The following is a 27,970-nucleotide window of genomic DNA, read 5'->3' as shown; positions in this document are numbered from 1 at the left end:
TTTATTCTGTGCATATCTTAAATATGTATACAATTCAGTTCTACACTGAGATGTTAGTAGGTGGCTAAGGTATTTGAAAATCTGAATCATTGTGTTAAAAACCCTCCTATCATCAAATAATTTCAGAATTAAATATCCAATGAAATAAAAATGGTGAAACAAGACTGAAGTGTGTAATGATTTTTTTGTCATATGAATATCCAGAATTCATGAATATTCTGAACCTTGGTATAGTCTCGGTGGGGGGAAAAATAAATAAACAAATTGTTTTCTGCCTAGCGTTGTCCTATTTTAAAGTCAATCAGGGCAAAACAATCTAAAATTTGTCTATGAATTGACACAGTTTATAGTTTATATTAGAAGTTTATAGACATATTTAAGATTGTTTTGCCCTGTTGATATTAAAATAGATCGAAACCTTGGCAGATAACAACTGAATTTGCTTTTTCATCCATGCCATCTGAGATCTACAGTATACTCGAGTAAAAAAAAGTAGAAAATTAGATACATCTAATACATATGGGATTTTCTATGTAACATAAATAAATAAAAGAAGGTACAAAGTGAAAAACTCTTGATACATAAACATAAATAATTTTTTTCTTTTAAAAATATTAATTTACATAGAGAAAACTTTTTAACTGGTAAATGTTAAACATAACTTTAATATATTAAAATAATGGCAGCATAAAAATAAAATTAACCTTATATTATATTGGTAAAGCAAGTTGATATGTTCGGATTAATTATGTACCAAAATTTTTTAATCTTGCTATAATATCATGTACATATCTTTTTAAAAATGGATTTTTATATTTGAAAATCCGTTATTTGAAAATTATAAAATTGTAGATTTATTGAATAAACAGGCCAAACTTAAGGAAGATGAATTATAGGCCTTGTTTATCCTTTCACCGAGAAAGAACAAACCTCTTTTACCTCTGTCCGACAGGTGTTTAAAAGGGTCTAAAAACCATCATTATTAGTACAGGTAAATCAATATTTATATTCAAACTTGTCTTACCAATAAATAAGGATCTTGTTATCCTTGCACTTTGAAAGTACGATCGGATGGCCTAGAACAAGTAACGCACATGGACTTCATATCCCTTTTCACTTTGTCAGAAACCACAACAGTTCAAGTGAAGAGTGTTTCCACAACCACCACATCTTAAACATAAGCAAATGTCTAACAACATCAAAATCAAAACGCAAAAAATAAAAAAGTATTTAATTTTTGTACAAATGTACATTGCTTACTTCTTTGCTGGCTAATGTTATCCTTAATTAATTAATGATAAAATAACAAATATAAAAATAATTGAGGTAATAAAAATAAAATTCATTTTATAATGTGATAAACGGTAAAACAACTAGGTATATTCAGTTTAACTGCATATAAAAAGTTAAATTCTTGCTATATTATGTACATTTCATTTCTAAAATTGATATTTATGTAAGAAAATTTACAATGATATAATATACTTGTACTGGTAGGTTAACTGATGAATGAATTCTTTATCCTCCACAGGCTCAGAGGTATATTTTATAATTTCAAAGCATGGCTGGTCAGGTCCAACGTCTGCTGTAGAACACCAGTTAGAAGGACTTCTGTTGAGACGATAGGCGGAATCGTACCGCGCTTTTTCAACTTGGCCCACTTTTCTTTATCCTCAATGCATGAAATGACAAAACTGTTTTTCGGCCATCGCGCCGGCTCCTTTTGCAAGAATTTCCCTCCACTGCACTCTATGATGCCTAAATAAAAAGACGGTTTATTGAAGAACTTTAACTTTAAGAGTATAAAATTACTTTTTATTTCTATTGGAGGTGGCTTAGTTGAAGGGGTTGCATAAACAGACCAACTTTCAAGAAGTTTTGAATGCTTAGCCTTGTTTATGCTTTCACTGAGATGGAATGAATACTTTTCTTCAGTCTCGTTATCTAGAAGAATGTGTTTAAAAGGATCTAAAAAAACAAAAACAATATTATTAGTACATTTATATAATATATTCCAAATTGTAAATACTACCAATAAAATAATCAGAATCTTCACAGCCTTGCAGCCATTTTGGAGGTACGATCGGACGGCCTAGAGCAAGGCCACACAAGAACTTTGTAGTCTTTTTCACTTTGTCAGCAACAACAATTGTACAAGTGAGAGCATTCTCCACAACCTCCCCATCTTAAAATAAATCACAAATGTCTAACATCATCATAAACAAGTTTAAATTTTTTGTCGTTACATACTTAAACGCTCAATAAGAGCTAACATAGTTGGGTCTGAATATCCAGCGAACATAATTCTAAAAGGTTCATCGAAAGTCTTGCTCTAAATAAATAAATAAATGTATTAAAATATTATAAATCTAATTACACATTGCTTAAGTGAAAACTTACAAGACTTGTTTGAGTTGATCCAGAGGAAATTGAAGGATCAGCATTTTTTATTTTTCTAGTTTTTTTATTATTCTTCGGTGACTTTTTCGCCGTTGCAAAATTGTGTTGTTCTAAATCAAGAGAAGTGTGGTTTTCAGATGAACCAGTAGTAGAGCCGGCTAAATAGGCAGTTTCGGCAGAATTATTTGTAACTTTCTTAGTTTCCTTTTTACTTATACCCTTTTTTGTTCTTTTGTTACATTTCACTTCTTCATTTTTCTTAGAGTGTTCAATATTCAATGAACTTGTGCTTGAGCCAAGAGGCTTTTGATTTAAAACTTCCTCAGAGTCAGGTTTCTTCTGTTTTAAGTTCCTTATATTCTTTACTTTCTTTTCTGGAAGGTTTTTGTTTTCTGGTTGTGTCCTTTTACTTCTCAGACTCCTTCCCAATGGAAGATCTTCTATTTGCATCTTTTCGTGTTCATTCACATTTACCTGTTCAACATTTATAGCTTCTTTCACCTCTGGTTTTTTTCTAATATTTCTTCCTCTTTTATTTAGGCTTTGGGAATCAGCTGAACATTTGTTCAAGTTCTCTTTGGAAGAATTCTCAGCCTTTACATCATCGAGTACATTTCCAGGATGTTTATTTTGTGTATCAACACTTGAAGTAGCATTTTGTTTTAATATTTTATTTTTTTTAAATACTTTACCTTTTGGTGAACTTTTATTTAATGAGACATCATTTTCTTCTGTCTTTTTCAAAGAATTGTTTTTTACAAGATCTTGGGTGCACACAATTTCTGGCAGTGTTGATTTTAAAGAAACTTTATCAGTTTTCGCATTTTCATTAGTCAGGTCTGTTTTTTCCTTTTTAGCAGAACGCTTTTTTGGTTTTTCTACAATCAATTCCATTTGTTTTATACCACTAGATGAACTTGAAATGTCAGTTGTTTCTTTAGCAGTTTCAAGTTTTCTTTTTTTGGGAAGAGGGAGACACACTGAACTTTTATCAGCTGGAATGACTTTAAGACTCTGCTCAGTTTCGAAATCTGAAAAGTTCTTCAATACTCGCGAACGTTTACCTCTTCCAAGATCTTTATCGACCACATTATCATTACTTTCTATGCCTTTCAATGAGTCAGAACATTCTTCTTGGATTTTAGTCAATGGAAATTGTTTTCTTGTAAATTTCTTGAAAGTTTTTTGACACACAGGCTTTGTCGAGATTAAAGTTTCTTCCATACTACAAACGGTGCCTTCCAATGAAGTATTACAGTGTACGGGATTGGTTTCTTCCATGCTAACAGTTCTATAGCTTGAAATGTTTTTACCTGGTGATACAGATTCTTGTTTAATTTCAATCTGAAAAGTTTTTTTCTTTTTGAAGAAAGATATTGGAGCTCCATGTAACTCGTCCATCGTTTTTATGTCATTGTAATCATTTGTTCTTTTGACTTTATTTTTTTCTTCTCCTTCATCTTCATTGTTTAAAAAGAGTTTTGGCCTTTTAGAAGGAATAAAAGATAGTGGAGAATCATCCTCAGAATCACTGGATAGATTATAAACTTTTGTTTTCCTGCTCTCAATGACATCGCTGTCTTCATCCATATCCGGATCAAATTTTTTAATAGAATTATTTGTAGTCCGTTGCACTGGTACGTTTATGAGAACTGATGGACCATTACAATTTTCACCCATTTTATTTAGTTCAAGTTTAACATCCAAGAGTTTTTCTCGGGAAGAATTTTTACAGTTTGTTTTGACATTGAAATGTTTTTCAACTGCTGGCAGTTTGCAAGTTTCTACAGAATCATCTCTTTGTTCGGCAATTGCTTTATTGCATTTTTTGTCCCTTAACTGAATATTGTGCACTGGTTTTGGAGTGCTTGTGTAAAAATGGTTAGCTCTAGAAATAACATGGTTGACCATCTCGGCGGTACACATATCAGATATAGTGGTTTCAAAGATTTTGGTTATTTTTGGTGATGATTGTTGATTTACAAACTGAACAGACATGTCAGATATATCGGCCTTCTCATTCGATTGCACTTTATCTGAGAGTTTTTTTAAATTCTGTAAATTTACGGGTTGTGTGCAAATATTGGAAATAGAGACATCCAAAACATCAGAGACTGTCTTATTTTTTGATGTTATCTGTAAAGTTTGAATATTTTCTGGTTGCGTGCATAAGTCAGAAATAGTTGTATTTTCCATGTTGTTACAAACTTTTTTATTCTCTGATGATTTTCTTAAATTTTGTAAGTTGACAGGTTGTGTGGACATACTAGAAATACTGGCTTCCAAGTGATCAGAAACCTTCATATTTCCAAAGGATTTCTCGGAGTTCTGTGTATTTGCAAATTCAGAGTCTAAATCGTTCTTATTGTCAGTCCTAGTTTTCAAATTTGTTTTAATTAAATTTTCTATGTTGACAGGCTGAGTGCAAATATCAGAAATACTAACTTCCAAGACATCAAATGCATGCATATTGTCAGATGACAATTTTTTTAAATTCTGTAAATTTACAGGTTGTGTACTTAGATTAGAAATACTAGCTTCTAAGTCATCAATAATTTTCATATCCTGTGCTGACGATTTCTTCAAATTCTGCAAGTTGACAGGTTGTGTGCACAGGTTAGAAATACTGGCTTCTAAGTCATCAACAGGTTTAGTATTGTGTGATGACAATTTCTTCACATTCTGTAAGTTGACAGGTTGGGTGCACAGGTTAGAAATACTGGCTTCTAAGTCATCAACAGGTTTAGTATTGTGTGATGACAATTTCTTCACATTCTGTAAGTTGACAGGTTGGGTGCATATGTTAGAAATACTAGCTTCTAAGTCATCGAAAGGTTTAGTATCAAGTGATGACAATTTCTTTAAATTCTGTAAGTTGACAGGTTGTGTGCATAGGTTAGAAATACTGGCTTCTAAGTCATCGACAGGTTTAGTATCATGTGATGACAATTTCTTCAAATTCTGTAAGTTGACAGGTTGTGTGTACAGGTTAGAAATACTGGCTTCTAAGTCATCGACAGGTTTAGTATCATATGATGACAATTTCTTCAAATTCTGTAAGTTGACAGGTTGCGTGCATAGGTTAGAAATACTAGCTTCTAAGTCATCGACAGGTTTTGTATCATGTGATGGTAATTTCTTCAAATTCTGTAAATTGACAGGTTGTGTGCTTGGATTAGAAATACTAGCTTCTAAGTCATCGACAGGTTTTATGCCGGAGTTCTCCAAACTTTGTAAGTTGACTGGTTGTGTGCATAGGTTAGAAATACTAGCTTCTAAGTCATCGACAGGTTTTGTATCAAGTGATGGTGATTTTCTTAAACTCTGAATATTGACAGGTTGTGCACATAATTTGGACATACTGGTTTCCAAATCATCAGAAACATTTCTATTCTCTGATGATTTCATCAAAATCTGAGCACTGACCAATTCAGTTTGTAAATCATAAGTACTGGTTTTCAACAGCTCAATTTCAAATGGTTGAGTACATACATTATAAACACTGGATTCCAAATCAAAAACATTCATATTTCCAGATAATTTCTCTAAAGGGTGTACATTAACTTCTTTGGTATTTGAACTAGTAGTCACCTCAGTGTTAATCTCATTTATTGGTTTTGTTTTATGTAAGTTGGCAGGTTGTGTGCATGAGTTAGAATTACTCACCTTACATTCTTCAACAACTTTAGTATCTTCATCAGATTTTTGTAAGCACTGGAAATCTTCAAATTGGGTGCTCATGTCATAAATACTCATTTCCAAATCATTGGGCTCATTTATTTTCAAAGTGTTTTTCAAATCCTGTACATTTACGACTTCTGTGCATAAATCAGGAATGCCAGTTTCTACTGTTAATTTCTTTCCACAGTCTGATTTCCCCATGTCCTGTATGTTAATAATTTGATCGTCTATAACAGAAACACTAGGTTCTAATTTTTGTTTTAATTCTGCATTTTTCGGGGGCTGTTTTAATTCTTGAATACCACTGGATTTTAGATCAACACAACTTTCTGTGCAGATATTATTTTCAGGTATATTACTACGGACTACAGATTTATTTGGAAAACTTGTGGCTTTGTTTTGCACATGATCAAAAGGATCTTTAAACTCAGTGTTTGTAGAAGGAAAGACATTGGAAGGATCAGCAGACAATTCATTTAAATCAACTTTTATTCCTTCCGTTTCATGAGCCAGAATCTGGGAGTCAAAATCATCATCACAGTCTGAATCTCTTGATTTACAAATAAGTTCTTGGGTGAGAATATTGCATATGTTTCTTCTCGGAGTTTGTGAAAAATATTCAGTTGCCATTATACTATAATGTTTAAAATAATCATTTGTAGTTGTAGTCTGCAAAACTGAAGTTGGTATTCTTTGTTTTTGTTTCTCACATGAATCGAAACCTTCAAAGTCTTCATCTAAAGAATTCTCATCTTCATTTTTAAATTCATCACAACTTTCAACTGTAGTTACTTTATCAAAATTTTGAATTTGTATTGTATTTTCATCAAGGATGACTCCATCAAGCTCACTATTTTTAAGTTTGGTCACATTCTCATTATCAAAGATTTTTTTTGTATCAGTAATTTGTTTGTCAATACTTTTTTCACTTGTTTCAAAATCATTTGCCTTTATGGAAGTTTTTATTTCGATCGGCTTTTCATCTCCTTCATTTTTTTCATTTGTATTTGTATTGTTCAGACCCTCAATTTCACTACATTTGGGAATTTCTATATTATCCGAGATTGAACAATTTACTTCTTCAACTTTTGATTGATAAAGACTTGCCTCAACTTCTCTCTTGTTTTCATCAGATTTTGTACAAACTGAAAAAGGGAGGCTCAACACTTTTTCATCTTCAAGCATTTGATTTTCAGTAATTTTTGAATCACTTGTCTCTTCTTCAAAACAATTTGATTGACGGATTGCATCATTTTTATTGTTCAGATCCTCAGTTTCGCTGATTTTGGGAATATCTATAATATCCGAGACTGGACAATTTGCCTCTTCAACTTTTGATTCATTAAGACCTGCCTTCCCGACTTCTCTTTTGTTTTCATCGTATTTTGAACAAACGGAAAATGTGAGGCTTAACTCTTTATCATCTTCAAGCATATGATTTTCAGCACCTTTCTTATTTTTTAAAAGATCTGGTTCTTTTTCTTCAAAACACATTGATTCTCTGCTTTTATCAGCTTGAGCTGAATGGACTTCATTACTTTTTCCATTGAAACATTCCTCACTGTTTTCCTTTTGTAATTCATTTATAATTTGATCTTTAATAGTAGATTGTTCATTAGAGATGGAATTAAAAGGAATATTATTAATTTCACTCATAATCCTAAAACTATTTGTATTATTAATTTTTGCAATGCCCTCCTCAAAGCCTTCAAACTCTTCTAAAGATGTGTCCTCTTCTGTAACACTAGCCGTTGACACTTCTTTTTTCTTTGTCTCAACATTAAAAGTGTTCTCTTCTGATCCTTTTTCCTGATAATCAGATTTGAATTTATCAACCTTTCTTTGCGAACCTGCGCTATTCTGACTTCCAAAAACATCCAATGAACTATCATCGAATTTGAGACATTTGGTTGTTACTTCCTGTTTTATTGTGGATTTGATTCCTATTTGAAGCTTGTCATTATCGAAAGTTTCAACAACTATATCTTCTGTACTCTGAGCTTCATTTTCAATTATATCTTTCACAAGACAAAACTGTTGAGAATTTTGGAATAATTCTTCAGAAAATACATTGTTTATGTCTTTTTCTATTAAACTATTTACATACTGACTGAGTGTATTATTGGCATTAGATTGAAAACTGTCCTTTTTCTCTGAAATTACTGTTTCGACCAATGCTTTGTTAACAAAGCTTTTCTCTTCACACAATTCGGGAATTTTTTCACCAATCTTAGTGTCCCTGATTTCATCATCTCCTCGATCTTTAATTTCAAAATTTTGGCTCTGAATAGGTTCATCTTGGACAGTTATAGTAAAGACAGAAGGTGTGTCTTTAAATTGTCCTTTTACCAATTGTTCACTTTTTAAATTGTTTTCACTAACCATTTTCTCATGAGAAGTACAGATAAAAAAACTTTCAGACATGTGTAATTGAAATTTTTCCGTACACTCATCTTTTCTTGGAAATTCTTGAGATGGGATGAATAGATCATCAATCGAGTTTTCCTTATCATTTGGCTCAAATGAATTTCTGTTATCCATGATAGAAAGTCCGTGAAGTTTTGAAGTTGTTGATCCTACGCTAATATCTAAATTGTCGATTTTTCTTTGAATGTTATGATTATTAAATTCTATGCACTCTGACAAAATTAACTCACAATCCTGTGAATTCTTGTTTTCTATTGGTTCTTCTTTAACTTTTGGTTCATTTATTTTTTTAGCGTCAGATAAACTTGTTTCTTTGTTATTAGTTACATTTTGACAAGCTTGTTCTGTCCTACTACTATTTATTAAATTCAGTTTCTTTTCATTTTCCCTTTCTGATTCATCAAATAAACTTAGTTTTTTAGAAATTTTCTCAATTGCAAATTCTTCAGTCTCTTCCATGTAAATGTTTGTTTTTGGTACATCCGATCTTCCTTCTTTAAAGCGTGTACTGTCAATTCTTTTATGAAAGCCTACCTTTGCAAAATCCTCTGTCATGGTATCATCAATGTTTGAGTATGCTGTCTCTTCGATTTGCTCATGCTCTTCGCCTTGTATGATACTTTGTGTTGCGATATCATAGATGGAAAGACAACCTTGTTTTCTCCCTTTGTCTTCTGGGTTAAAAAATGTACTGTCTTGTATTTTTATGGCACTTGGAGGAGGAGATTCTTGAAATAAATCAACATCTGAATCTTCGCATTCATCAGGTGATCCTTTCTATTAAACAAAAACGAGCGCACTTAAAAGAAATAAAATAGTAACTATATGTACATAATAAATGAGGGAAAAGCAGATATATCTTTGTATGCTATGTTAAAGAAAGAAAATATATCACTGTTTACTTTGGAAACTTTTCTGTTTGGAAGATAGCATCTCCTTAAATTTATTTGCCTATATGAGCTAAATGACAAATTTAGATTCTGATTCAATATTGCACAACCCTGATGATGATGATAAAAAAACAGAAAATTTAACAAATAAAGCAATTTGATTTGTGTATGTGATAAATTTAAAAGAGAGGAAAATCTAAGTTCTGAGTACATGATTACTTTATTTTTACATACAATTTTTAATTTTTATTCATATGAAAACTGTTTTCGTGGATATTTATATATTTCTTATTAGAATGAATTGTCAGCTTCCATGTACTACCACTACCTAAAAATGATGAAGGAAGGAAAAGAGTGTAGGGCGTTTAGACCATTATTATTGCAACCATAGTAGACATGTCTATAGTTCTTAACATGTTCATTAAGGGCATGTTCTGGAATGACATATAAACGGATGTTGCTCCAGAACAACGCACCTCATTAGAAAACCCTGTTTTTAGAAACTTGTAGGATGCCCCCCCCCCAAATTGAGTCAGTGTTGTAGGTCTTTAGTCATAGTCCCCATATTTATAATTATTTATTCAAATTTAATTAATAAATGAAATACATTTACCCTGGCAGGTGTTTCTGCAATAATAATTTTGCTATCATCCTTCTCTGGAGTCTCAGGAATACAAATCAACTGTGTAGTGTCATCTAATAATTAACAAAATATCTATTTACTATTGACAAATAATTGAATTGCTTGTATTTTTTGTGTGTTAATATTACCTTCTAAATCAGCAGTTTTGTTGGAATCTTTTGCCTATCCAAAACAGTAGCTATTAAAAAAAAATCAAATTTTTACATAACATGTTTGTTTTTAATTACTTACATAAGTATAAATTGCTTTTATATTTGCAAATAACAACTCATCACCATCATGAACTAAATACCTTACGTTTGGTTTCAGAAATGTCTATAAAAAATAAAAGAATTAAAAACAACCAACCAGGTACACAATTTATAACCCAGTAACTCACCTTTCCAAGTTTTGTCTTATTTGAACTGTTCAAATCATAGATAAAATGTGAATCTTTATCCTCGACTTCAATGACTGCATGCCTAGCAGATATTGTCTAAACAATAGATGAATTATCATTTATGTTATAAGTTTTGTTCAACGATTGTACCTTGTCGACGATAACAATGTTGCAACTTGAATCCCTTCCAATGGAATTTTCAGTGTAAAAAATGTTATGTTTCTCATCTTTGATGGTCAGCACTGCTGCCTGCAAAATGTAAACGAAAATATATATTTTATATTCAATTTGACAAGAAAAGTAAGAACACGTGATTTGAACACAAAACTTCATTTGAATTTTTGTAAGAATACAACTCCAAAATATAAAAGGTGGGATTTAAAGTGTGGAAACTAGGGTAAAAGGACAAAATTTATCCTCTTTTTTTTTAATTTTTCAAACTGCAATTGACTGTTGTTTGCAAATTGTAGTTAAGAAGTGATTGAAAACTGACCAGCCTGAATGGATATTTAATGTTTTACACTTCTCCAACATTTGTAAAAAATAATGTTAGGCTGCCAAACACAAGGGATTCGAAGGAAATAAACTAGCTGAAAAAATTGATAAAGTAGCAGAACTGTCGACAAAGTTCATACGTATTTCAAACAGTAAGACAATAGTGACAATTTCAAGAGTGGCCCATCAGTGCATCTATGATAAATCTAGAAGCTGTCCAGCCACCTTTTCCTTGTAATATAAATTATAATATTTCAAGAGTCATATTAATATTTATTTGTATTTTGGTCGTTTTGGAAAATCCTTTTCTGCCTATCCTTGCTGTTTTATTCTGTCAGACAACAGTCATCACCCTGCAGAAACAAGCAATTTCACAATAAAATATGACTGATTTAAACAGTTTAAACTGACAATAGAACAATTATGTCCAGTTTGGATATATGCTGACTTTTTGGTTAATTATTTCTTCATTATTCTCTCGTTTGCAATATAAAAAGATTCAAGATTGTATTTATTGTAAGTTACAAATTAAATTATAATAATTAAACTTTAAATAAAATATTGTCAATTTTTTCTTCTCCTCTATTAATAAAAACATAATATTTTTACAGTTGAATGCATTGTACAGTTCAAATAAATTCACAACAAAAAAGACTTAGCAGTTAGCAAATGTGAAGTTTTGGCATTTTGCTACCTTGTGTGGTATTATATATTCTGAGGTTTATATTGTTAGGTTCATATATTACAATAGCTTTATTAAAGGCAAATAGCAAAGTTTTACAAAATATTACATTGATGAAATTTTATACATTATTTATGACTCAAACATATTTAAAGAATTTATTGGTTTATTAAGCAAGTAGTATGTGTGATGCATTAGTTCACGAAATAAATTAGTATTTCTGATTCTCCTATCAGCTACATTTATACTGATTATTTTTCTAACAATGATAAATGATAAATTAATTGGTTTAATAATTTAAATAACACTATGGTATCACAGGCTATTCTTCTACTTTGTAATGAACAAGCTGTTCGTTACCAACTTGAGGTCCTCATAGAAGACACCCTCTAGCTGGGACCCAATTTTCAAATGTTCCAAATTTGTCTGGAACAGCTTAAATTCCCTAAAACCTAGGAATTTCTGGTGACGGGGAAACAGATATTTGGTGAAAAGGGAGCGTTGGGACCACTCATAGACCAAATGCATTTTGTGACATAACTATAGCCACATGAAGAAAGAGCTGGAATTTTAGTTAACTAATAAACACGACAAATACTGGGAGCATAAACCAAGCAAGCAAAAAGACTACTTGCAAAAACAACCCACCATACTTAACAGAAAAGAATGAAAAAACTTGTATATTTACAGATCAAAAAAATACATTTGTGCAGAAATAGTGTTACAGTCCTTGTAAATGTTGGGATTGAGTCGGTCTTCAAAGTAATGAAAAATTGTCTTCAAACCATCTATTAAAAATTTAATTCCATTGATTTGTAGACATATTTAAGATAGTTTTGCCTTGATGATGACTTTAAACAAAGTTAAAACTTGGCAGTAACAACTGATTTTTTTTTTTTACCAAGATGAACTCCAGATTGTTCATCAGTGGAACAGTGGTCGATACATTTAACACTTTAAGCAATTAATGTACTACCTTAAAAAAATGGAACTATCAACAGATGACCAATGTCAATTATGTCTAGAAGAGACAGAGATAAGAGCACATATCACAGTACTGCCTTTTCTTTGTCTAAATTTTATATACAGTAATAAACAATTCCTGTTTTTCGACCTCAAATGAATAAAAAACACCTTAATCAGAGTATGTAACAATATATTAAAAAAAATTCTTCCCAGGCTGACTCCTTGACTGCATTCCATAAAAATAGAATCTAACACGGCTGGCAAAAACAGTATGAAATATATTTCTCTCGGTAGAGATTAAATTTGAAACATCTTGAAAATATCAACAAAGCAACTCTTATGTTGCTATTAACTGTTATGTTATTAACTCTTATGTTTAGTGGTCATAATTGACTGTATTTAATTATTTCATTAAATTATAATTTATAAAGTCTTGGTTGAGATGAAAAAGCTAGTGTCACAAGCTGGATTTGAACCCACGTCCTTCGGCTCAATACACCTCTACTCTAACATAGCTCAATTGGTTAAAATAATACAAATAATAATATAGAAATAATACGAAATACATGTAAGATAATCCATATTTGCTTAGTGGTCATAACTGACTTATTAATTATTCCAATTAATTTTTTTAACCGGGTTTTTGGCTGAAAATATGACAAAAAGAGAGCATATTCGAAAGATTGTAGGTCGAGATGGGGAGTTGGTGTCCGAGTGGATCGAAGTCACGATAGCACAAGTGGTAAGAGCAGCGGCGTATTGAGCCAAAGGTCGTGGGTTCGAATAACGCTCATGACACTAGCTTTTTCATCTCAACCAAGACTAGATAAAAGCATAATTAATTGAAACGCACTTTATGCTTGACTATTTGTCAAAAATAAACTTTTTTTTATATCTTTTGTTTTATTAATTATGGATTAAAATGTTTTTTTTCTGATTTTTCACATTTGATTCGGTTTAAACGAAATCATAACAAACAAGTCTTATCAATTTACTTAGGTGAAATATTTATTGATTAAAACATAACAACAAAAGTAAACTTTATACTTTTTTCTCCATAAGTATTGCTATTTTATGTTATCCTCTATTAAAACAAATATCAATATACATTTGTGTATTGTTTATTGTTGATGTATGTATGACTCTAATGTTCAATTTAAAAAAAAAATCGTATCATCTCTGAGACAACCAATGTAAATATAAAGTACAAAACACTGATAACAAATGTAAATCTTTTATAAGTAAAATGTCTAGTTTATTTTGCTTACTAGTCCGATTCTATTAATTGCCAAATAAAACCAAATTTGTTGAATGAGTTTGAATTCTTTAAAGGAACTGGTATGGAAAAAAAGTCTGTTAACACTCACCACTTTGTCGTTGAGATCTGGCAGGGTTTTGTCAGAGGTTTCTAAAATCTGCGTCGACTCCAGCAATTCCATGAAGAGAAAATGTATCATAAATTCATTATGGAATATTCCAAAAGAAGGGTACAATTTATGAAATAGTAATACGAAGCGATTAGGGAAGTCGTTGAAAAGGTTGAAAAGGCGCTACGCCGGTGATCTTAAATCTAAATGAAACAGAGGGGAGTCAATCGTTTTGTGGACAATCGTCACAAAGAGGGATCACAAACGTCCCAACTGTATTTTTTTTAAATAAATCCTACAAAGAAATGTAATTTTTAACTGTCTAAATAATACAAAAAGTCATTGAGGAATTTTATTTGTCTTTTGGCTATTACAGTTAGCATTATTTTCTTTTTAATTAAAAATGTAGAAGTTAATTAGAAGAGTAAGTTTTTTATTATGTAGACATGAATTTACAAGTTGATTTTGTTTCAGTCTTTAAGATCATTTGAATTTCTTGAATATTTTGGACATTTTTGTCTATTATTATCGATCCGTATCAGAATTCACCCCCACGCCGTATTTCCCCCAAACTGAAATAATAATTTAAAAAATCAATTTAATTAAATTTACTTCTTGCCATCGATTAAGACTTTTTTAACCAATGTTTTATTTTGGATGAACATCAACAATATGCAGGCTGACATGCTCATCAACATTCAACACTGCATCTCATTCCTCGACTCTTATGCGTTTTGACAACCTGGCAGACTCATAAACAGGGCTGGTTTACCCCCCGATGAACAATTTGGGGTCTGTAATTATGAGAGAATTTCAATATTAAAGTCAAATTTTGGCGAATCCTTTCGTCTTGGTCAGTTTAGCTGTTGATTATTGAACGTATCCACCGGTAAAAGGCGTCGCCGGGAATCCATAAAAAATGGACTCGATCGGGATGAGCTGCATCAAATATCTCCTATTTCTTTTTAATTTGTTATTCGCGGTGAGTTAGCGTTATAATAAAGTTTTGATCTTTTTTTTAAATGCTTTTTCGTTTCTCTTTTAGATATCGGGAATAGTTATCCTGACAGTTGGGATCATGGTTCAGAACATGTTCTCCAACTACTCCTTCCTCATGGAAGAGAAGATGTTCTCTTTGTCGCTCATATTCATCATAATCGGCATCTTCATCTTCATAGTCGCCTTCTTCGGCTGCTGCGGCGCCATCAAAGAAAGCAACTACATGCTAATGACCGTAAGTACTATTAACTCAAAACAGTATATTTTAATATTAAACGAAACAATTTATTAAATTATAAAATTGCAATAAGGAACTGTCAATATTCAAACCCACCCTGGTGATAGAGAAATGCTGAAACTTCACCTCTGCAAACTGTTACGTCTAGTTATGAATTTACTTAAAACTGCTGTTTTTTCCCAATTGTAGTAATAGGGATCTCTCATTTTAACCCTTGTCTGTTGTGGTGATCTTTGCTAATGGATTTTCGTTACTTTTATGTAGTAGGGAATTCTCAGGGGTAAGGTATCATGTTCCTAACATGAGATCACATTCCGGAAACGGACATAGGTACAGGCAGCCTTAGACCTTTGAAGGGGTAAGGTATCGAGGTCTAAATTGCTCAAGAACGGTTTTCCTAGGTGTCATTGCCTTTGTCTCGCTTTTGGTGCGTAGTTGCATAGGACATGTTCCGTCGTTTCTGTCTATTTAGACCTAATCGACATTGGTCACATGTTGATTGTCCAATTTTTTTAAGGTGCTACTCTACAGGAGCATTTCCTGTTCATATACCAGTTTTTAATTTCTTTCTGTTCTGTTGTCATATTGGATTGTTTTTGCGAGTAGTCTTTTTGCTTGTCACATGCCTCATTTTTCACTTCCAGTATTTTTTGTGTTCTGTACTTACCCAAGATTTCATTTATTGTTTAATATAACTGTAGTTTATGGCACGGAATGGATTTGGGCCTATGAGTGGTTCCAAGACTTCCTTTTTACTTACCTAGTATAATATGCTGTATTGTTGCCTGTACTTTGAAATGCCCTAATGGCCGTGTGGGACTCATTTTAGCATTAGACTATGTTTCTTTTTTTTCTAGCTGTGGAGAGTCTAGAATAATCTTTGCAGTTAGAATTAATATGTGTAAAAATCAGTCAAACCAACCAACCATCAATATTATCTAGATGTGATATTTCAGGGTGTGTAGACAATATTATATGTTATCAATTTCATATGTTCAACTGCAGTTAATATAATTTATATTTGTTTTAATAGAAAACAAGAGAAAATTTGCTGTACTTTATGTAAAAAATTGTGCAAAATAGATTCGAGGTTGTCTCCTACATTAAGAATGACCTGTGATGTCATAGTGTTATTTAAATAAACCAATTAATTTATTGCTCAGAATTATTAGAAAAAATAAATGTACCTGATAAGATGACCAGAAAATATTCAGACTCGTATTTGCTAGTGGTTTTGGGTTCAAATCCCGACATAGCCTATGGAATTTTAGTTGAGCATAATTTAAAAAAAGAAAAAAGAAAGTATTATTAAATGGTGTGACACCAAACATGGATGTTAAGCCCTCCTTTATTATTTTTTTATTGACCTTATGTTTCTTCTATCAGCCTGAGTTCATATGTATATGAGCAGTAGTTATTATATTTCGTGGGGAGGGGGATTAGATTATATAGGAGCTGGCCTCTTTACAACCTGTTCGCTGTGACCAGTATTAGTCTATTGTCCATCTCAATTTTTTTAATAGAGCTCCTCCTTAAGCTTGAGGCTTGACCACCAAACTTTTTCAAGGATTCCTGTGTGTTCCTTCAGGCCCTGGCTTTACCTCTCCCAGAATTACAAATCTCAGCCTACATAGGACTTTGTACCAACAGAGGATGTGTTCAACTGTTTCTTCTTCTTCTTGGTAATATCTGCACAGGCTTGTTTCTGCCTCTTCTAGTCTGTACATATGCTCCGGAGTCTGCAGTGTCCAGTTAGTAGTCCAACTATTATTCTAGCCCTAGCACGTCCTAGATTTAGTAGTTCTGCTGTTAGTTTCTGCAATGGTCCTTTGATAAATTTTTTCACATCCTACATTCCTATTTATTAAACATTTTTATTAATCCATTGTCTAATGGTCCCGCTATTTTGGCAGTTTGGTAAGCCACAAAAGGGTTCAGGGCCAATGGGTGTCCTCACTCACCTACTGGGTGGGAATTGAACCCATGACCACATATTTATGAGCAGTCTGACATAGCTATCGCAGCCCCCAGGAATTACTTACTTTTATATCATAATTTTGGAGCACAACATAAAATAATTTGTGATAAAAGATGTAGTAGTAGTTTTCTCTTAAACTATTTAATATTTCTGATTATACAGACGTTACAGGGTCACTGTCTATTTCATTGAAGTAAATAAACATGAAATCTTTTTTTCAAGTTTTAAGATTATTTCTCGCATTGATTATTGAAATTTCATGAATATTAACTTAGTTAATTTGTATAAATGATTTGGCAAATGGAATTGTTAAGAGGTCAGACCTTAAGTGTCAAATACATTTCTTTTTTTCCAGTTTGCTGGATTGCTCTGTTTGATTTTTGTGATGGAGGCTGTCGGTGGGATAGCAGGTTATATGAAGAAGGATGATCTGAACCAAATGTTGGAAATGAAGATGAACCATTCACTGTCCTTATCGAAAACCAACATCTACCACAAGAAGACTTGGAATGCACTTCAGTTTGATGTAGATAGTTTTGTATTTGTTGTTGTGCTCCGTTGACAGAAAAGTGTTTCAGTTCTCCTGCTGTGGCGTCAACTCATTCACCGACTGGTTCAAACAGAGGAATGCTAACGGTTCGCTTCCACCCACCTGCTGTCCTTTACTGCCGATGGGTGAAGACTGTGCAGAAGGCAACAGTAGGGCAAAAGTGAGCAAACGCGGTTGTCTTCCTGCTCTTGCAAGTACTTTGGAGCATAATGTCTTTGGGATCATTATTTTTGGACTGCTCGTTGGATTCATCCAGGTATGCACTCCGGATATTCTGATATTAAATTTGATCAATTTATTAATTTTTTGTTTGTTTCAGTTTATCGGTGTCATCTTCGCTTGTTGTATGTCTAGATCAATCCGCAAATATGAAACAGTGTGAGGTGTATATCATACTGTATTTTGTGTTCTTCCATTTTTACAAGCATTTTACCCTTTTGTTCAATGTTACCGCATTGGAAAAAAACCTTGTGTTCAAAACGTACGCATAATTGAAGTATTATTATACCAAAGTTAATTTTAAGTTGGCTGTTTTTGTTTTGTTTTGTTTTTTTGTACTGTACTTATGGTGATATTATTTTTATTATGACTTATTTAGGATTTATTAGTCAATAAAGTTTTCGTTATTTACCTGATAAGAATCAAAATAAGTTTCTAATTTTAAGATGTGTGCAATAGCGAATTGTTTTGGCTGAGAGTAACAGCCGAATAATCGTTGACCAGTTTTATTAAATGCCTTCATGAATGTGTCAGTACGTTTTTACATTTGTATCTTGTTCGCCTTATCACGTTATTGTAGTTAACAAATACTGAAACACTCCAGATCTAAGTGATACATCATTATACATCTAAAATAGAATCTCAACTCAACAACGTTATTGTAAACCTTTAGCATTACATTATCATAAAAACCAACAAAAAACAATTAGGTCTAAGAATACAGTTTTGTGTACTAACATTTTATACTGGACTCATATTTTTGTGGTATGGTAGTAGATGGTGTTAGTATAAGGAATTTTTGGATCTTATCTATTATGTTGGCATTTAGACCATTCAAAGTGATATTTATTTGTCAGACACTCACAATTATTGCTTAATTTGTGAGAGCTGTGTTTACTTTAATCGTAACCCTTTTGTATCAAAATTGTTCTTAAAATGTAATTAAAAATTTTGTATTGATGGATATTTTATTTGATTCCGGTGCCAACTACCCAAAACCAACTATTTTTCCATCTTAGAACCACTATGAGGATTTTTATGCAGTTGCACATTTTGTTTGCCGTTACAACTGAGGAAATCAATTATCTATTCACATCATGTATCTAGGAAGCTATAGGTTCAATTTTATAGAGCGTATTTTTGCTTATTTGACGAATATTGCATGTTTGAAGGATTTTTATGTAAAATCACATTTATCGTGCAAAATATTAAAAAAAAAAACTATTGATTTTCAGGGGAAGCATAAAAAAGTTCTATAAAAAAAAAAGAAAAAAGAAGGTTTAATTCAAAATCTGAAACAGGCTGCAAGGACTGGAAGAGAACATTTTAGATATACTGACCAAGAATATAAAACCCCTTCTTAGGTCTTATTTCACTATTCTCACAAATTAATCTTTATGTAAGATTCAAATTCACTACTAATTTCGTGGTCGCTTGACCAATTAATATATTATAATTAATTAAGGTTTTTCGTTGAGATAAAAAAGTCAATGGCACGAGCGGGATTCGAACCCACGATCTTCAGCTTGATCGCTGCTCTACTACTTGAGCTATCATGACCTCGATCCACTTGGACACCAACTTCCCATCTCAAAGCGGCGTATTAAACCGAAGATCGTGGGTTCGAATCCCGCTCGTGCCATTGACTTTTTTTATCTCAACTAAAAACCTTAATTATTTATGTAAGATATTTGTTGAGATAAAAAAGTCAGTGTCACGAGTGGGATTTGAACTCATGAGCCGGGTAGAGATGGAAGGTTAGTGTGCCGGTGTTTTTGAAAAAAAAGCCCATTTGTAAGTACGTCGGGTTCGAATGCAGGGCCGCTGGATTCGAACCCCCAGATCGAAGGATTTCATTAAGGAGATCAAACCAGTAGAATCGAAATGGCTATTCTCCATAAATTCAAGGAAGGGAATTAGGAGGCTGATACGTATCCTGACGGGCCATTGCCCACTGAGAAGACACCTCTTCGTAATGGGTATTCTACCAGACCCCTATTGCCGTTTTTGTGAAATAAAAGAAGAAATGGCACGGCACTACCTCGCAGAGTGCGGTAGATCTAGATTTGAGACTTTTGAAGGAGAGGACATCACCAAATCACTCCCCGAGATTAAATGGTCCAAAATCTTGGGGTTTGTGAACAGTCCAAGAGGTTTATGCAAGACCCATGAGGCGACCAAGTCCCAGACCTTTTAGGGATGGGGTACGAGTACCCAAGCATTTAACCCCTCGGGTCTTGGTCGCCCACCCTGCATAATATATATATTACTGTTTCCAGTTCAAACATGTTCTGATACCCACCATCACATTCAAAATACTTCGTGCTCGAACTTTAATTTGGAAAATAATTTATAATGTATAAACAATGAAAAAGACAAAATAATTTCAAATTGTATTTTTATTAAATATACAGTTTTAGCATTTTTAATATAAACAAATGTAAATGGTAAGTAGACTAATTTACATTGATATGGAACTAGGACATATGCAATACACTCCTGTCAAATTGACAGGAATGGCTCGCCTCCTACTTTTCAAGAAATTCTTCAAATTTTGCAATTGGGTGTATATAGTCTTTTGCAGGTAGTTTTTTACCCATCGATTTGGACAAAATATCACAACAGATGTTTTCCCCCCTCATGAAACGACTCTACTGCATCTGTTTAATTATTTGAAGATGTATAAAATTATCACTTTCAAAATTTATCAAGGAAAACACATTAAACCAAATCTCCTTTTATTGTGATTACTATCGCCAAAAAATATTTTTATACACAAGATTTCAGTTTTTTCTTTCTACAAAGGAAGCAAAGAAATTTCTTATCTCTACATCAGACTTAAAAATGATTTAAACAACCATAACTTTTGAAATATTAATTTTAGGAAACCTTAGTATTCTGTTCACATTTGAGCCGTGCCCAATCATTCTACCTAGCACCAATATGTAAATAAATCAAACGAGAATTCAGAAAGTCCACAATATTACAAAATATGCCCTCCTATCACTCAATGAAATTTGTTTTACTATTACTGCTCATAACTGCACAATCCATTTCGTTTGCTCATCTGAGATTCTTAATACCATCACAATTCAACTAAATTGTACCATTGACCGACCAATTGTGCCTCCTCAAGATAATTAATGCTAGGAAATGCAAAATTTTACTTTCAAGTCTTTCTAATGTTTAATTATCAAACTGTACGACTTACTATTATAAATTTATACAAGAAAAGTACTCACACAAAACTAAATTTTATTCCCTTGAAATCTGAATTGTGATGTTACATAAAATTCTCATTACTAGCTGTAAAGTAATTCAACTACTTTAGGAAAGATAAAACACACTGGTCGATCATACAGTCTGTGGTAGTATAGATATTAGGCATTACCACTATATAGAAAAGTAAATATCTGAGATGATGGTGATCTCCATTGGTTGTCCTATCATAAAAAGAGATTATGACAATTACATGAACAATTTGTAAAGGTTTACTGTTTGAAAAAGTTTTGATGTACATGTCTTAATACGCATGTACATAAAATCTCCGGTTTCTGTAATAATTGTAGCTTAGACAAGCTGCAATGAGCAACCTACATTGATATAGAAACATTAGACAACTTATAATTACAAACAATTATGATTAATTGGAAGAAAAAAATAATGAGGGGGAATTTATTGTAATACAGACTGGAGTTTGGAAGAATAACTTTTTCTCGTTCACAAGATAAACTAACGTACAGGCAAAATATGTACAATGTAAAGTAGCCAAATTTGACTACTTTAAATAAAAATTATCTCGTTTACGCTTCCTAGGCAGCCACAACCAACAAAAGACTGTCTTTCACAAAGACACACCAACATTATTTACACTTAGACGTATTAATTGTACAATATAATTATCTCTGTTCTAACACTCTGGGCTAAATTGCATTCTTCAGAATTTATCTTATAAACCTATTTTAAAGGAACTAAGTAGTGATTAAAATAAAAATAAATGGATAAAATATCGTTCACATATATTTTGGGGGAAAACATCATTTTGAATTTTTTTTTCTGAATACTCAAATATTGTACAACTAAAAGAAAAATGTAATAAAAAATTAAATCTATAACCTAGTTATATATTACACAAAGTCTGACTTTCAAATGGTGTCAATTCAATTTTTTCCCTTTTACATTATTAAATCACAATATTTTTTAAATTATCCATGACTTCCTACGAATTAAAAAAATTCTTCACCTCTGCAACACAATACACAAAAATTGAAAGTTGTTTCAGAGGAAATAAGAAAAAAACAAAACAAAAAAACAATAGAACTAGATGGATACAGTTCAGTTGTAAACAATAAGGGAAGAGAACAAACACAATTATCTAGCTTAGTACAATTTTTTTTTTAATTTTATCTTTTATCTTTTTTTTGTTTGTGTTTTGGACAATGGGAAAACCACAGCTTTATAATTGGCAAATTTTTCTTTGTAATCATTACTCTGCCCTGACATACGAAACAAGAGAAATAATTATTAAATTATATAAGTGACAAATAAAAAGAGGTAGAGAGCACAGTGAGCACATTAGCAGGAACTAGATTGGTTTTCCCAAGGTCTACGATGACAAGGTAATGTTGATAATACAAACAGACCATGTTAAATCACGTGGCATAGCGTTTTGTCCACAGTCGGGCTATGCGGTCGTGTTCTTCCCTGTTTTGAAGATACTGAGTTGCTATACTTCCTACTAGAGGATCAGCTGTAGAAAAAACAAAAAAATCATAAAACGATCCTTAAAAAAAAAAATATATATCTTTATGAACCTGGATTGCAGTCAGTCAACAGTGAACAAATTGACAATAAGACTTTCGAAATAGTTAAAGCCGGTGACCAGTTATCTTTGAGGATGTCCAAGCAGATAACACCTTGGCTGTTAATGTTACAGTGGTAAATTCGAGTTCGGAATGTGACCTGGTGTCAAAGGAAACGTTAACATTTTACAAAAAGATTAAAACAAATCTTAATTACCTTAGGTGGCTTGAACGGATACTCGGGTGAAAAATGTATATCTAAAAAAAATACTCCTCCTTCGTAGACCGAGCCAGGAGGACCAAGAATTGTGGACACCCACTCATATAAATTATCACCTTTAGGCCCCGCACTATACAAAAAGAAATTATTTTTTAACATGACCTGGAGTCATCCTACAAAATTATTATACTGAATAAAATTAATATTATATACAACAATATAAGGCAGAATCTAAACACTGATTTATTAATCAATTCTCTCTTTGTGTACCAAATAAGGGAGAATAGACAGATCAAAATATCAGTAATGATCAAATCAATTTTCTTCTGTTAACTATCATTTCATTGGTGTACTATCATACAAGCCAATCATGATATATTAAAACTGATCTAACTCACTCTCACCATATGTTTTGATTAGATAAAATTTCAGCATTTTGCCAAATTTGGTGAACAGCAAACTAAAATATACAGCTACGGAGACCAAGATGATCTGAAATGATCAAATAAATACAACATGCATAAAAGTAATAATTATTTACCTGCAGTTTGGAGGAGGATCTAACGTGATTTCAGCAAGCTCCTTTTGAATCCTGCAATTGAAGATTTTTTTTTTTTAATTCATAGTGTCTTTTCTTAAACAATTAAATTTAATTATTAACAAATTCAAGCCTAGTTATATTTCGATTCCGTATTTGGCTTGCTGAGATTGAACTCCACCTTTTTACTGGTAAGTACAATATCAAAAACAGGTAATTTTCATTTCTATAAGTTAATCAAGATTAAAAAGGTTTTTCTCATTATTCAAATTATAATGATCAACTGATAAGGTAAATTTTCATTAATAATTAAAATAAATAAATAAAATAAGGCCCAAAATACACCAGATTAGTCAAAACAAGCTGGATAATGGAAACTGGAATGACCGTTTTAGTATAGGTTCGTTCAAGTGGTGATAAACTACACCGACCAAGTCAAATGTTTTGTCCCTGCTTCAATCTGCTCCAGGCACAATCAGTCATTGCCTGGTATAGTTGTGATTTAAACATTACGCATTTTTTTCCGAGTCCTATGCCTCTTCTTTCAAGAAACAACTGGCTGCTGCTATTGACAAGGTTCCAGACACAATGATTCATTTTCTGTAGTCCAGTACAAGGCCAAAAGAGCCGGAAAACCCATATTGACATTTTTTAAAAGTTTTATTTTAGACGTAGATAAATTGCCAAAGGTGTGTGCATAAAAGGTGGGAGAACTTTCACTACTTGTTGAAAGGCAATATTTACCACACAAACATATGTATGTGAAAAGCAGAATCTAAAGAAGTAAACAATTTGGCAGAGCAGCGAAAATCTAAGCTGAGTGGAGGTTGTGACTTTGGCTCATATCTCAAATTTTGGCTTATAACAAAGCCAAATTTTGACCCTGAAAAAATCATATGTTTGGGCATTTGTATTTTAAGTACAAAATACAAGCTCAAAAACATTTAGCTTTACAGCATCGAACTTAGCGAGTTGACTATGGAACACTAACTTGCTCGGGTGACTCGCTCACGCATGTAGGACGAGTGACCTTTTCATTGCTTCCTTCCCCTTATTCAGGTTGAGGAAACATTTTGCTGTAAAAAGCTCTGCAGTCAATGTGTTAAGGATCTCATTAAATTTCATTAATGGTAATTCCAATAGAATTCTTAGTTGTTTTGAGTTATGCAAATCAGGCTGGGGGGGGGAGACTAGCACTGATCCAACGAACAGGCACTTACAACAATTGAGTGATTTATTAATAATAAATCGTATCTGACTGTAAAATATCATTATTAGGATTACATGGAATGGAATATATGAAAAAATATAAATGCTATAAGACCCAGAAGAAAGAAATCCTATCATATAAATATTTTGTTTACATATATAACATATACAATGCAGCTAACCTAAGAAAATAAAAGTTTAAAGCTATCTACTGCCCATAAGGAAGAAAATTGAAATTCTGTCCCACATTATGGGATGTACTAATGTTTTCCTTTCTTTATGCGAATAACTTGTTTAACTAAAGCTTGAATAAATCTTTTAAATTAAATATTACTTCAAAGAAATCTTATTCAATTTTGGGTATAAGATAGGCCAAAAACACTTTTATGACCCCAATGAGGGAACTGAAGTACCAGAGCTCAGCCATAAAGAACATGACATCGCAAAAAGAAAATAGGAAAAAAAGGCAATAAACACTCGTCAATGTGGAATGAAACTGAACAGATTCACCCCAACCCAAGAAAGGGGGGCAGTAAAGAGCCATGGGGGAAAAAAAGAATAAAAATTATGTAAAAATTGTGATCGACCACTAATTAGGATAAATCAATATCAGCTAACCTCACTTCAACCCTTATAAGGAAAAATATGTATAAATGGAGTAAAATGAAATGCCAAGGATGAAACTGTCATATTATTGTGATTTTTATCTTAACTGTCTCTAACAAAAAATCCGCCAAGATGTGGTACATTCCAGGCATATATGATTGTTTCTATGAGAAAAAAATAAGTTTCTCTGTCTGCGACACTTCAGACAATGACAATCCAAATCTGTTTTGTATTGACTGTGACAGAGGTTATCACATGTATTGTCAAGTGCCTCGTTTACTACAAAAGGTTCATGGAGCTGTTGATTACGCATAGACTTTCATTATACATAACGATCTCTTAGACCAAGAACAACAACATTTATTTTAATTTTTGTCTTGGTGGTGCTGTTTTTTAGATAAAAAGATAGGCCAACAAGAAGAGAAGTAAGTGGTTGTATCTTCTGGGCATCCTAGTTGATTTGTATTTAAAAACAATATGATTGTTTCTGTAAGTTCCACCTTAAGTACTTCAGTTGTTGACGATCCACTGCTGTTCAATAATGGCTTCCTTTACCTACTTCACTAAAATGTTCAGGGTGCTGTCAGTCATACAGGGCTTTTATTAAGCAAAATGGTCCCTTAGTATTACGGGAACAGACAGATTGTAATTTTTATTATAACTAAAAGATTAACTACCTGACAACACCCATCGAAGTGTAAGGAAATGGTCAAGGGAAATAGCTCACCTTTTGGCAGATGTCGACAAAGCTTTGGACATTTTTGGATTTGGCTTTACTTCCTTGCTCTCAGTTTTTGCAGTCTCTGGCACCGATGCCGCACCTCTGCCTCTACCTGTACCACTGGATCCAGCACCAGACATTTTCACAGCCAACTGGAAAAAGTAATATTTTAAAGTTAGAATAAAAATTTCACAGGATCAGAAATCAAAACCAAGGTTTAATTAGGACAGGTTATAAAAATAGAGGCCTTCGTTGTGTGTGTAAATGCAGGGTGAAAAACGTAGAAATAATGTTAAAATTAAAGTTCAACGCACTTGAGGTATGACACCTTGAAGGAATCCCAAGCCTGATTAAAGCTCACGAGACGCGATTTAAGATAAGCCGAGCCTCTCGGATATAAATAAAGGGAAAAACGTCATGCGGACGAAATTGTTCAAATTCAGGGTAAAAGGCCGTAAGTCGTAAATATAAGGCGGACCACACCTCAGAAGGAACAAAAGGCAACCTATAAAAGTAAAGCCAAAGGGTGGCACAAATCGATACGCCCCGGACTCTCGGCCAAAAAAGTCAGGGGGGAAAATAAAAATTATTTTTTAAAAATTGAAGAAATTAAACCACTCACCGCCTTTCGTGTTGATTTCTCGGAACGCTATTTCCGAGATCACCAGCTAAGAAACTGGGCGATTCATTTCCAAAAAGAAGCCGAGTGAACCGGTCGTCCGGCCGCCATCAAACCCAACAGGCCCGTGAACGTATATCAATAGGGCGAAGCCGGACCGGGAGACGAGGTGGAAATTAAACAATTCGACGATTTTCTCTATTTTCCAACAAAAAAAAGTTTTACTGAAGGAAAATAGAAAAACTTGGGTGTTTTATTCAATTGGAAAGAATATCACCATACAGCTCGCTTAGAGGGCGTCTGTCAGTAAACAGACCGTCTCCGGAAAAGCCACCCAACTCAAACAAAGAGGTTTCCTTTTTTTCTCACTCTCTCTCTCTTAAATAATTACTTTTTAGTCGAATAAAAGCTCCCTAGATATACGATTTATTTGATAATAATTAATAAATAATTAAATAAACAATTAATAATTAAGTTTAACATCTTAATTTGACTGGTTTAACATGGAAAATAATCATGAAAATGACAAAAAAATATAAATAAATAAGCAGAAAAACAGAAAATTAAGAGAAAAATTAACAGTCACGTAAAAAGAAAAGCATCTATATAATATTTCCCATTTAAAAATAAAAAAATATTTCGCCAAAATCTCAAGTCTTCACAAACACATCTAGACTATTAAAAAAACAACAGCAGCCCTTTGTTAACTTTAAAAATTGCTTAATTTCAATCATAAGCAGGCAAAATATAAAAAAATGGTTAAAATTTACATGGGATATCATCAAAATTCAAATTTTCTTGACCATCAAAGTAAAATACAGCTTTTTATTTTTCGTTTCAATAATGCCGCCAAAATTCAAAACAGGGAATTTTTTAAACTACACCGTATATAATCCATGTTGTTTATTTATTTGCATATACAGGCTGATTGCCTTATTTACGGAAAGACATAAAATGTAGGTAAACTATAATATTTTATAAAATAAATTTAAAAAATATTGGAAATTTTTTGACAGTGTCCATCCTAATTTTGCGGAACTTCATAATAAGTTGATTGTTAAAAAATAAATATCGGACACATAAAATATACAAAGGGAGCAAATTAATTTTCAATACAATAAAACTTTTTTAAAATATTTTAAATGTTTTAACAAATTTTTTAAACCTTTTTTTTTTAATATGGAAGACTAGCATGAAATAAATTATATTTAACATACAATAGTGTCATGATAATCTGAATGGAATTTTTTTGATTACCTACAGACTTTTTACATACAGCGAATTGTAACTTCAAGTTTCAATTATTTATGTAGTTGTAAACAAGTAACAACTTCTTCTGAA

The 27,970-nt window shown here is 32.4% G+C and overlaps 3 protein-coding genes across 9 annotated transcripts; 1 reads left to right on the top strand and 2 right to left on the bottom strand.

Moving 5' to 3' along the window:
* Nucleotides 1-627: 627 nt before the first annotated feature.
* On the bottom strand, nucleotides 628-14,145 carry LOC106661444. 4 transcript variants are annotated; one of them, XR_001339731.2, is made up of 13 exons: nucleotides 13,931-14,145; nucleotides 10,571-10,669; nucleotides 10,421-10,516; nucleotides 10,273-10,356; nucleotides 10,170-10,203; nucleotides 10,012-10,094; nucleotides 2,401-9,285; nucleotides 2,251-2,332; nucleotides 2,033-2,185; nucleotides 1,813-1,968; nucleotides 1,471-1,758; nucleotides 1,025-1,170; nucleotides 628-966 (listed from the first exon to the last, which is right to left on the bottom strand). XR_001339731.2 is itself a non-coding variant. In XM_014384838.2 (11 exons), exons 1-11 carry the CDS (start codon nucleotides 14,018-14,020, stop codon nucleotides 1,547-1,549), a joined length of 7,974 nt encoding a protein of 2,657 aa, XP_014240324.1. In that variant the 5' UTR covers nucleotides 14,021-14,145; the 3' UTR covers nucleotides 1,400-1,546. The 4 variants fall into 4 exon arrangements, 1 of the variants encoding a protein (XP_014240324.1); XR_001339730.2 differs by having other exon boundaries at nucleotides 1,486-1,758; XR_001339733.2 differs by having other exon boundaries at nucleotides 1,492-1,758.
* Nucleotides 14,146-14,597: 452 nt separating this feature from the next.
* LOC106661629 (CD63 antigen-like) lies at nucleotides 14,598-18,878 on the top strand. The gene is made up of 5 exons (XM_014385160.2): nucleotides 14,598-14,912; nucleotides 14,976-15,164; nucleotides 17,501-17,671; nucleotides 17,724-17,951; nucleotides 18,015-18,878. Exons 1-5 carry the CDS (start codon nucleotides 14,850-14,852, stop codon nucleotides 18,075-18,077), a joined length of 714 nt encoding a protein of 237 aa, XP_014240646.1. The 5' UTR covers nucleotides 14,598-14,849; the 3' UTR covers nucleotides 18,078-18,878.
* A 3,038-nt stretch (nucleotides 18,879-21,916) lies between these two features.
* LOC106661544 (ubiquitin-conjugating enzyme E2-24 kDa) lies at nucleotides 21,917-26,995 on the bottom strand. 4 transcript variants are annotated; one of them, XM_014385023.2, is made up of 7 exons: nucleotides 26,907-26,995; nucleotides 26,633-26,827; nucleotides 26,017-26,162; nucleotides 23,478-23,528; nucleotides 22,934-23,066; nucleotides 22,729-22,876; nucleotides 21,917-22,664 (listed from the first exon to the last, which is right to left on the bottom strand). In XM_014385023.2, exons 3-7 carry the CDS (start codon nucleotides 26,148-26,150, stop codon nucleotides 22,567-22,569), a joined length of 564 nt encoding a protein of 187 aa, XP_014240509.1. In that variant the 5' UTR covers nucleotides 26,151-26,162; nucleotides 26,633-26,827; nucleotides 26,907-26,995; the 3' UTR covers nucleotides 21,917-22,566. The 4 variants fall into 4 exon arrangements, with proteins under 4 accessions (XP_014240509.1, XP_014240510.1, XP_014240508.1 ...); XM_014385024.2 differs by having other exon boundaries at nucleotides 26,912-26,979; XM_014385022.2 differs by having other exon boundaries at nucleotides 26,633-26,966.
* Nucleotides 26,996-27,970: the final 975 nt, after the last annotated feature.

Source organism: Cimex lectularius, unplaced genomic scaffold, assembly GCF_000648675.2.
Source record: "Cimex lectularius strain Harlan isolate CLEC.00 unplaced genomic scaffold, Clec_2.1 scaffold16, whole genome shotgun sequence".
Lineage (NCBI taxonomy): Eukaryota > Metazoa > Arthropoda > Insecta > Hemiptera > Cimicidae > Cimex > Cimex lectularius.
Note: the sequence above shows the minus strand (reverse complement) of the source record. Positions and strands in the feature narration are given on the sequence as shown.